Source organism: Squalius cephalus (genome assembly GCF_949319135.1).
Source record: "Squalius cephalus genome assembly, chromosome: 23".
NCBI lineage: Eukaryota > Metazoa > Chordata > Actinopteri > Cypriniformes > Leuciscidae > Squalius > Squalius cephalus.
Genome location: NC_137144.1, coordinates 4,319,106 through 4,331,155, shown reverse-complemented (window position 1 = coordinate 4,331,155; position 12,050 = coordinate 4,319,106). Strand labels below are relative to the sequence as shown.

Genomic DNA, 12,050 nt, shown 5'->3' with positions numbered 1-12,050 from the left:
ACATGTGTTTTTTAAGCCGATAAGAACTAGTCGTAGGTACTAGGATACACAAAATAATTGAGAAACAAGAGGGAATGGAATTGGGACATAAAGCAGGCTGGATTCAAACCTCAGATTCCCACACGAGCATCACGGCTTGAACTAACCGCTAGGCCATGGCTCCATAACTGCTGATGCTCTTTTCTCCCTCTCTCTCGGAGAAGGAAATGGGATCACACGCCACACGGAGAGGTCTCTTCAAACTAATGAGATTTTGTTGTAAAGTGACAGGCTGATCTCTCAGACAAGCTTCATTATCCAGAGTTCAGTCTCTGTCTGACGGCTCACAGGGAGAGAGCGAGCGGCAGACGCGTCTCGGTCAAACGCTTCACTGTATGCCGTTTTTTATCAACGCTCATTCATGTACATTTGAACCGATATCTGCTTTCATTTTATTGCAAAGCAGTTCAATAAATTGTAGAACAGCAGGAGCCATAAAGACATGGCGATGATATCTCTCTTTATGAGCTTAAAAATAAAAAAAATCGAATTGGCATGAAACATTCTGATCTATTTCAGAAATTGTTTGCTGCATCATTAGCGCATCTGTTTGTTGTTGACTAAATTTGCTGTGTAAATCATTGCAGGACAGAAGGTGTTAAATGGGACAAGCTCAATGAACGGATATTGGGACGTGGTGTAAATGCAAAACTGCTCTCTTGTCCTTCATGTGTTGGACATGATTGATTCTCTCCCTGAGGTAATTCAGATCGATTAATTCAGATTGAGTGTGCACACAGGGGGAAAGTGGTTTCGCTGAAATGAATGGGGATCACAGAAGCGGGATGGAGGTTAATGGAGTGGAAGGAAATCTTTTGCTATTTCAGCAGTTAAAAATCAAAACATGGCCATTTCAGATGAACAGGAAAATAATGGCAAGAACTCAAATACACTGCTGCATCCACAGAACTGAAATCTGTAAACGCTGCTGCCTGTGGATGCATGAGCAAGCCTTACAATATGACCTGAGAGATCATAAATAATCATTTGTATTAGTATCACAATATGGAGAGTTGACTCACACATTCCTGCTGAGCTTTGCTAATGTGCCAAATATACATGGATGAAAAACACAGTTTGTTTTGAAGCAGATAAGGTAGCAAATAGTTCTGCAGTTCGGTAACACTTAACAATAATGTTATATATGTTAACATTACATAATGCAGTACCTTATTCAGAATTTAGATTAATAAATTGTTAATAAACAATTTAATAACAATTGCTGGTCATTTCTAGTTTATGAAACCTAATGCATTAACTGCTGATATGAACAAATTGAACCTGTAAAGTGCTATCAGCCATTATTTACATCAACCTTCCTCTTTACAGTAAATTGACTCTAAAACAGTAAAATGTGACGGATTGATGGGTTGGTTAGTTGGTGGTTGGCTGGCTGGCTGGTTGAATGAACAGCCAGTAGGTTAAATGGTGACTTACTGACTACTAGATTGATTGGTTAATTGGCTGGCTGGTTGGGTCATTGATAGAACATAGAACAATCAACTGTATGTTGATTGGTAGACTGACAAATTGATTGGTTGGTTGGTTGGTTGATAGAAAAGTGTTTGAAGAGTGCGCATGTGCGAACGTGCTCTAGTATGTAATAATGAGCCTAGATCGAATCAGGAAATAAAGCAAAATAACTGAGAAAAATGAGGGCGGCATGGTCGCCTCACAGCGAGAAGGTCTGCAGTTCGAGCCCCGGCTGAGCCAGGAGGTCATGAGGAGTTTGCATGTTGTCAGCGTGGGTTTCTCCCACAGTCTAAAGACATGCAGGAAAGGTTGATTGGATATGCCTAGTGTGAGTGTGATTGTGAATGTGTCCGAGCACATTGCTGAGTTGTGACAGGAAGGGCATCGGACATAAAACCTGTGCCAAATCGTGTGTGTGAAGCGTTGCAAATGAGCCTGTAAATGAGCGGGAATAATGCTAAGACAGAAAGAGAACTGAGAAAAATGAGAAATAGTCCTCAGATGCCATGTCTGTAATTTATAGCAAAACATCTAGCATTCATTTGATCTCAAACAGATTTATTAAAAGTAGTTATTACTCCACCACATGCGTGACATCATTAACTAACGTGGTTGAATGACCAGTTTGCGACAATATGGTTTCGGCAAACAGTCGTGACTAGCTAGTTAATTTCTTCAACGTTGCATCGTACTGTAGTAGTTAAGCCGAGAGTTACGGCATTGTACGGGAAACTCACCAAAGGTTAGTTGGCTTGTTGTCTGGCTGGTTGATCTGGTTGATTGGTAGACTGACTTACTGACTAATACATTGATTGGATAATTGGCTGGCTGGCTGGTTGGTTCATTGATAGAACAATCTGGGCTGCGTTTCCCAAAAGCATCGTTAGCCAACTACGGTCGCAAGTTCCGTTGGTAACAGCAGTTCAACGAGTCGGTGTTTCCTGAAAACATCGCAGAGTTGTGCGTTTATAACGACAGATCTCGACCCGTGGTTAGAAGAAGAGTTTATAGTTTGCATGACATGTGGACTCAATAAATCCTAATCTTGAGCAAAATAATCAAGCTGACATTCAATACAACCTGTGTCTTTTATTTAGAATACATACAAATGTCATTTACGTCTTTTAGTTTGACAAGAGATTTAAAGCACAGTTTTTGAAGAGTGTGCATGTGCAAACGAGCTCTACTATGTAAAAACAAGCCTATGATTGAATCTGGAAATAGAGCAAAATAACTTCGAAAAATGAGAATTAGTTCTCAGATGTCATGTCTGTAATTTATAGCAAAACATCTAGCATTAATTTGATCTCAAACAGATTCATTAAAAGTAGTTATTACTCCAACACATGCGTGACATAATTAACTAACGTGGTTGAACGACCAATTTGCGACAATATGGTTTCGGGTTAGGGTTAGGGTTAGGGAAACAGTCGTGACTAGCTAGTTGATTTCTTCAACGTTGCATCGTACTATGATAGTTAAGCAGTGAGTTACGTCATTGTATGGGAAACGCACCCCTGTATGTTGATAGGTAGACTAATTGATTGGGTATCTGGCTGGCTGGCTGGCTGGATGGATGGTTGATAGAACAGTTGGTAGGTTGTTTGGTAGACTCACTTATTGACTAAATGATTGTTTGGCTGACTGGTTGGTTGATAGAACAGTAGGTAGGTTGTTGAGTACACTGACAGACTGTTTTATTGATGAGTTTGTTAGTTAATTTAGTAGGTTGTTGGGTTGACGTTTTCAACTAAAAACGTAAAACTTTTGATGCGTTTTTGCCATTCGTTTACATGACAACAGCGTTTTGAGTGCCTGAAAACGCAAACTTTTGAAAACGGGTTTCAAAGTGCAAGTTTTTGAAAATGGTCTCCGTGTAAACAACAAAAATGTGAATCTCTGAAGATAATGATGTTGTAACTGTCTTGACCTGTCACATTAGTTTCCCTTTGGTATGTAAAGCTTTACTTGACACTAGGGGGAGGTAGTGTGCTTATTGCTCTAGGATATCAGTAATGTAATGATAGAAGGAGTGAGATTTGTTTGGGGATAACAGCATGGTGGATGGTGTCTGCGTGCCACTCTTGTGCTGCGTTCCAGTCCAAAATTGTCATGCCCTTCACTCGCTAACTTCCCTCCGTCTCGTTCACTCAGATGTACGTCATTGCTTACGTTGCACGAGTGCCCACTACTGGCGGAAACTGCAATGGTCTGAACTGGAACGTCCTAAGCCCTTGATCACTTGGAATCAGCTGTGGAGTTGATTTATTATTTACATTTTTTTTCCCTTTAAGAATTTGTTTAATGCAGCATCCAAATGTTTATAAGTGTGTTTGGGTTGTTTTAAATTTAAAAAATTATAATTAATATATCATAGAGTTGTCTGATGTGGTGGTGATTAGACGATATATGTGGTGACGTCACAATCGTACTGCATTGTGGGACATATAGGTGCCTGAAGTGTACATTTGAAGCAGACTCGCTCCCTCGGTCAAAATCGAGGGAACGAGGGTTTGTCCATATAAACTTCCCTCGTCCACTTCACGAAGTGGAACGCACTTCAAAATGGCGGCAGGGATTCCCCCGAGGGGAAGTGCTTAGGGAAGTTTGCAAGTGCGTGTCTAAAAGTGGACTGGAACGCAGCATTAGAGTCCATACTGGGAATCTATGGGATTTTCTGCTCAGCCAATAAGGACTCTTTAGTCCTGGTTACGCACATGATTTATGACGGATTAAATCGGCCTGATTCAGGCCACTTCGTTACAAGACTTTCGTGCACTCGAGTACAGCAGATATTACTTTGTACTTTTGCACTGCTTCTGTAAATAGTGTTGTTGATGTGTGACTTTTTACTTCTATTTTGAAATGCTTTGACTCTAGTTTTATGTGTGTGATTTCCTATCATGTATTGCTGGTTGTATGTATTCTTTACCTCATTCTTTTGCGAATTATACTCACTTTTGCATCTATTTCTTGTCTTACTGAGTATTTAGACTAGCACAGACCGTAACCGGTGGTTCCCTCCCTAATATAAATCTTGTGGTAATGGGTTTGAATACTAGACGAAGTGTTACAACGTCGTGCACATGCGTATTACCTGTTCAATCTAATTTCATCGCCATCTACTGGCCTGGCAGCAGAATAAAGCGTTTTTATGCATTTTCGCGGATTCGTGTGACTGGGGATTCTTTTGACAATGGTGTCGTCTCTACGCGGAAACCTCAAACGAAAAACTTATCCGTTTTAAGCATAGCGTTGTCGTGTAAACATACCCTTAATGATTGGTTGATTGATTGACTGATTGATTGATTGACCGGCTAACTGAATGATTGATAGGTAGTTGGTTGTCTGGTTGGTAAAGTAGATTGGTTGGTTGGTAAGTTGATGGGTGGATTACACCTTTACATGTGTTTATCACCACAATAAGCATATTCATATATGAACAATATACAGCATCCCTGTTCGGTTTCTCCAGCATAAAATTGCTTATAAATTTCATTAGTCTCCATCACTCATACATACATATACCATAAACTGAGAAATGACCATATCATTTATTTACACTTGTGCAGGTTGAAATATGTAAACCGAATGCAATACATTCATTGTGTTGTTGAGAGAGCACAGGTGGGTTATTGCTTTGCTCTGAGGTTTAAAGTGTTGTTCAAATAGTATATTGGTCCTATTCCACTGTTTTATGGGCCTTACAGTTTTCCCTGGATCCAACACAGTCCAGATAGATTCTCTGATCCACAGATAGAGAGCTGTAAATGACTTTTCCTCGGAGGACTAGGGTGATTGAGGGAGATCTACATTAGACTGCAGTGGGATCAGAGCGGGTCAGATTGCTGCTCTAAGCTCTAGGATAAAAGAGTCTTACGATACTGACATCCAGCTCTTAAAATAACCTGCTCTCGGCTGCAGATCTGAGCCACAAACACTGTGTTCTGAACCTGCAAAAGCCAACATCACTATTACTGTCACTCATATTTCGTCATTTAAACCAAACTGCATACCTACACGTTAAATTTCATTGCACAACACCTGTGGTTTTATTCCAGTTAGCTCCCATTTATTTAAGCCCTGAGTTCTCCTTAGTTCTTAGTTCTCGATTTCCTGTGTTTCCTTGTGGATTTAAATAGACTATTTTGTTGCTATTTCTTCGTTGTGCGCTATTTTCAGGCACAAACACTGTTACACATATCAGCCACTCACAACACAGCGGAAAAATCTAAAGTCTAGTTTAAAATTATGATAATCATAAACTTTTATTTCATTAAACAAAAAATTACATTTCTTGCATAATTTAGCTTTTTATGGAGGCATTGCTGTATGGTATGGAAGCTTGTTTCAGCAATATTATAAAAATATAAAAATGAATTGTGTAATAATTGTGTAGTAATTGTGACTTTTTATCTCCTATTTTTTTTCTGAACTTTTTCCTTTCCTTTTTTGTGTGCATGTGGTCAGGTCAGGTTTCTAAAAATTCAGGATAAAATATAAAAATTAATAATAGAATCAAAGACAGGTTTTTATTTATGCAAATATTTCTATTTATTATTATTTACATTTTTAAAATTTTATTATAAACTTTCTGTTCCCTGGTCTTCATGTTGGATCTATTGGTATGTTTCTCTCTTGTTTTTGAGTACAAAGGGAGCCAATATTTGTGGAGCCCACTGTATGATATGAACTCATATGATCTGCAGTTTTCTCTATTGCTGCATCCATATTCATTCAGCTGCGATACAACATGCAAATATTTTATGACGCTTTTCAAATGTTCACTCACTGACAAATGTGAATCATATTTTTGAAAGGGTGCATCTTCTGTGAGCAGCAAAAATGTGCATCCTCGACATGATGACAGAAAAAGATGAGCGCCAAGAAAGACCTTTTTATTGTTTATTCAAAATAATCCCTTGTGAAACACTTTATTGCTCTCTTATATGCTTCTAAAGGGAAGAAAATGGGATTGTTAGCCTGAGGCAACATTTTGCACAGTAGAGGGTTAAATTTAGACGTTTGTTATGGCAGACACACACACATCTCCAATCTAAAAAGAGCGGCCACCGGAGAGACGGCTCTGTGCCACACTAATGCATGCTGCCAAACGCGTGTGAGAGGTTTTCTCTATACAACGGGATGCATGGCCCTACGGGAGGGTGTTTAAAATGCAGATCGAATCCAGAGGTAGTGTTGAATCTCAGCGCACACTAATGCAGTAACAACAACCCACCGCCGAATCTGACCGCGGGCAATAACCAATGAGACGTCAGATCTTCTGATGAGATTGAAATAGAGAAGAAAGTTCCTGATGTGTGAAAACACTTAACAAGATGCAAATAAGCCCAGCAGTGTGAGTCACACAGAGCCCAGAGCCAAGAGAGAAGATGCCAGTCAAAGCCGCCCCGTAACATTATGCAGATGAGCGGAGTAAATTCCTGTCGTGTGTGTTTAAGTGCTGCTAGGATGCTTAGGAAGGTAAATGAGATTAAATGGACTGTGAAACTGCATTATAGACCTTGTACTTTTTAAAGTGCATTATGGGTAGATAAAGGACATTCAATTTAGTCTGCAGGGCTCATCATAGATGTTCATCAGAAGCCGCGTTTCCACCGAAATTACCCGGAACAATTTGTCCCAGGAACTTTTTTCCCACAGACCTGTTGCTGTCTGCGTTTCCACCGAGGTCTAATGTACCGTGAAGATTAGGCAAATTAGTCCGGTGCCTAGGACTGCGCACTACTTTATAGTTCCCACTGGATTTCATCCTCTGAATTTAAGCTTAATAAAGCCTGAACCTCGTCATCAGTTCAACGGTCGTATTTTTTAAACTCCATTGTTGATTCCAATAGCAAGTCCCTAGTTCCTGGGGAAAGTTCCTGCGGTGGAAACGCGGTTAGAGATGCTACTTGCGTAGTGTGCCAGCATATCCGTGGCAAGGGTCCCCTCGGTCAGGGAGTAGTGGCAGTGGGAGTGGGAGGACTTCTGGGAGGCAAACAGGTCTACCTGTGCATCCCCGAATCGACTCCAGATCAGCTGGACCACCTGGGGGTGGAGTCTCCATTCTCCTGGGAGCGTAAGCTGTCGTAAGATCACGTCGGCCGCACAATTGAGTTCACCTGGGATGTGAACAGCGCGCAACGGCTTGAGCCGCTGCTGACTCCAGAGGAGGAGATATTGGGCGAGTTGTGACATGCGACATGTGTCCGTGCGGACCAACACGTGCTTGCCCTGAAGCAATGGTTGAAACCGGCGCAGGGCCAACAGCACTGCCAGCAAATCCAGGCAACTGGTATGCCAGTGCAGTCGAGATCCCGTCCAGGAGCCCGAAGCTGCACGCCCGTTGCACACAGAACCCCAACCCGTTCTGCAGTAGGGGTTGAACAGACTAGTCGAATTTAATGCTCTGCCATGACGCTTTAAGCTTGACATCGACTAGTCACTGGTCTTGGCCTATAGAGGGCGCAACAGGATAAGAAATCTTTTACTTCCACTTTTAGTGTAAAAGTCCACTTTTACGCTCTGTTTCCAGCAGTTAAAATGACAAATAAATGCAAACTCCGAGAACGCTCCACAAGACATGTTTGATTATATCATCTGGATGCTCAAAATTGATCGGGTGAATGGACGTTTCAAAAAGCTTATTGTACAGGTGCATTACACACACAGACAGTAGCGCGCATATCACATGAAGATCGTGCGCACACAGAATCATTCAGTAGCGCAGAAATGTATTGTCAACACTGTTCTGTAATTTATCAGTAAAATAGCTTAGAAACTGAAAAGTTCTAGCATATTTTTCTTGCTATTTAAAACCCACAGCTTCACTATTAGTAGAGAGACGCTGCTAGGTGCAGTTCATACGCAATCGCTCACTCTCTAATGCATTCATAAAAATGTAATCTTTACTCTGCTACTTTATCTATAAAGTTATATTTCTCACAGAAATCTGTGAGAAACATAACAACCCAAAGACAAAAGAACTGAAAAAAAATAAGCTGTAATGTAGGAGCGCTGTGTCATATGCAAAAGCTGTGCACAAGGCAACCCGCGTTCAGGCAAGGCAAGGTCTGGCCAGGGGCTGAATGTCTGGCTACAGCTCGGTGTGATAGCCATGCCCATCTCAGGACTGGGCCGTGTAGAGAGAAGGGATGGCTGGGAGTGAGGAAGAGGCTGAGGAAACTGCTCTTTTGTTGAGAAAGTGGGTACTGGAACAGGAATAAAACTAAACTGAAGATTCTCCAGCCCGTTCTCCTCCGGGGCAAGGAGTGGGTCATTCACTCTCTCCTGGTTCAGAGCAGCTCTCTCCATCTCTGGGCCACCCGTCTCAGGGCAGCTTAGATGCATGGGTTCGGGTTAGGCGGTCTGGATGGGCTGCTTTACCTTCCTGCAGGGGCTCGACGGGGCGAACGGGATGAGGACTCAGGTCGTGGATGTGTTTTATGGCCTCAGTCTGCTTCTGGACTGCCGAGAACTGCTGGGCGAAGTCCCCGACTGTGTCACTGAAAAGGCTGGCCTGGGAGATGGGGGCGTCAGGTCCAACCAGAGATGGCGCTTCTTGACCACCAAGGTGGACATTGTCTGTGGGCTGATGACGTGAGAGGGCGAGGTGCGCAGTTCCTGCATCAACCCTGGCTCAGAACTACCCTCCTGCAGCTCTTTGAAAGTGTTTTCCTGATGGACCTGAAGGATGTATGGCAGCCAGGGCTGCTGTCGTCTTACAGGCCTTGGATGGGAGATGTGGGGGATCCCACCGGGTGGCAGGACTCTGTGCGCAGGACTCCACCTGTGGGATCTCCATGTAACCCTGAGCGGTCCTGCCATCGAGGGCAGTGAGAGTGAGGAGGCTACAGAGCGGCTACGATCAGTAAAAGGTGCCTTCCACAACTTCTGAACCTCCTCATGCTCTTCCTGGAAGAAAAGCTATGAACCATGCACCGCACCCAGGAACCAATCATCCAACCGTGAACACTCAAGGTAAGGTGGAGGGTCCCACTCGAGCCCGATGCCCAGGCAAGCATGACCGCCAACTCTGAATCCAATTCAGCGTGAGCAACCATCCCCGAGGGGTGATCATCTTCATCATCCTCTCCAGGGGAGCCCGCTCCGCTCTCCGATGCAGCGATTGACATCTGGTCCACATCTGGAGCGCCGAATGAGACACAAGGTGCCCTCGGGCCTCCCAAAGTGTTAACCAGATCCGCAGCTCTGCTATGAGAAGCGGTGGCAGGCTGGGTAACAGCAGAGGGGACTCTCCACCGCAAAGAAGGAGAGTTGCGACCGCAATGCCAACATGGACATGCTCTCGGTCTAGAAATGTGAGACAGCGATCGCGGCCGTCAGATGAAGCCAGGAAACGACCACATCCAGAAACACACGGACATCTTTATAAAGAAACTCTTCGCCCGTGCTTGCTCTTTTAGGAAATCTGCTCTTCCACGCCGAAGTGCTGAGTGGTGAAACGCTGTACTTCTGGCTCCCAGGCGAGAGCCCAATTCGTCAGTATCGACATGATGTTGAACGTGACTGACTGAATGGGAACCATGATCTCTCTAAAAAAAAAAAAAAAGATTATCCAGAGTCAAAAACTAAGCTTATATGAATATATCTCGCATCTAATACTAGTAAAGTACGCATCTAATAAGTAAATTAACAAGGTTTTGGTACAATTATAAAGCATTATAATGAATGATTCTGAAATATTTTCTTATTTTAAAGACATGGCGAGTGTGCTAAGTTCTGCACTTCCTAAAAAACTAATTTTTATTTTATACTTATTAATTACTAATATTCAAAGGAAACTTGAATTTAAAAGAAATTATTGCAGTTAGGGGGGAGAAGCTTTTGGCTTGTCTCCTGAGGCCACAAGAGGGCGTATTAATGCACCGCACTATTCAAAGCAATGAAATAACATGACTGACTGTACAAAAAAGTGCATAACGTTTAAACTAACGTTTAGAAATCAAATATAATTTAATAAATTGCATAAACAATTATGAACAAAACAGCATCCTGTATTTATGCCTAGCTTAATACAAGGAGCCGAAGTGCCGATCACACAAAGTGCCTTTTTTTGCATTTAAAAACATGATGCAGTGGAATAGAAAAACCCCAAAAAGTCTCGAGACATGTTTTTTAAAAGTTGGCTTTCTAAACACGCAGTTCTCTTGTGCGAGACCGAGTGCAATGTCAAAGATGTCCGTCTAGCGCATGTTTACATAGAAAACAATGGAAAAGCAGCGCAGAAAATGCATTCTATGTGAACAGCTTGGTTAAGGTTTTGACATAACTAAGATCTTCTCCGCATTTATCTTCTCTATTTCTGCAATGATTTGAATGAACAGCGCAGCAGCATCGCATCAAGTGGGTTCGACGATAGACTAACAAAAACAAATAAACTCAACAACTCTTACATCGTCATCACATCTCGTGTGCACTCAGTCACTGATAAAGCTGCCTGATGCACACCTAAAATTCAAATGCACCCTTTTTAAATTCAGATGTGGATTTTTATTTAAAATTTGATGAATATTGAAAATTCAAAAAACACAATTTTCAAAATGAAGTATTTTTGTCCTATGTTCAAATACATTTGTGCTTCAGATTATCTTGTTGCTGGCTGGCTAGATTCATTCATGGCTTATAACTCTTTAACAAAGACTTTTTAAAATGCCTATGGGAAAAATGAATGGGAAAAATTCTTCAGGAACCAGCGCTGCTAAAAAAGTAACCAAACTTTATGCCCATAGTCAGAAGTTTGACTATGTGAGACAAGGTTTTAGAAATACCTCACACAAATCTAACTGTCCAAACACCCGGAAATGGATATTGGCGAGGAATGAAATGAGATGGAGAGACAAGAGAAAGACAAAGATGAGAAAATCACAGTGGCAGAATGTCAAAAATAGAGCAGATGTTTATGTCTTCATGACGCGAGTTGTGAAATATGCCTGTGAGAAATGAGAAATGTGTGTGTCTGTACCTGTAAGGCTCGTTTCGAGGGCGCTTCATACCGGGTCTCTGTTTGGAGCTTCGCAAAACACCCGTCATGCTTTGGTCTAAATAGGAAAGACAGCACAATGAGCTGAATAATACAACAGCACTCCTTCTGTCACAGCAACACATGCCGCTGCCTCACACTGAATGTGTGCTTCAAGATCAAGAAACAGGAGAAGGGTAGATTTTGTGTTAGAATGGCGAAAATAGACATACAATATCTCTTTAGTGACAATAAAAATTGTCCAAATATTTTTAAAGAAACACAGTCTCATTATTTCACTGTCAGTACGAACACAAATGACGTTACCCAACATCTGTTGCTTGGCTAGAGTTAATCATCTGTGTTTCTCAAGATTAATATCTCTGTCAGTATTCAGTGCACTTTCACCACTAACGCATCATTGTCCTAGTGATATAGGCCATTTAACAAGTAATGACTACAATAAAACACCTGCAGTGTTTGTCCTGTGCTCTTTTTACTTTGTAAAGTTGATCTTTACTCGTCTTGACATGTGAAATAATACACATTTGTA

The 12,050-nt window shown here is 41.8% G+C and overlaps 1 protein-coding gene across 1 annotated transcript in view; it reads right to left on the bottom strand.

The window, feature by feature from the left end:
• Positions 1 to 12,050, bottom strand: part of LOC307151175 (uncharacterized protein) — a 33,287-nt gene that overhangs the window by 19,998 nt on the left and 1,239 nt on the right. Inside the window, exon 2 of the mRNA XM_079859049.1 lies at positions 11,501 to 11,576. Coding sequence (XP_079715175.1) covers positions 11,501 to 11,568 — 68 coding nt within the window. The 5' untranslated portion in view covers positions 11,569 to 11,576. The remainder of the gene's footprint in view (positions 1 to 11,500; positions 11,577 to 12,050) is intronic.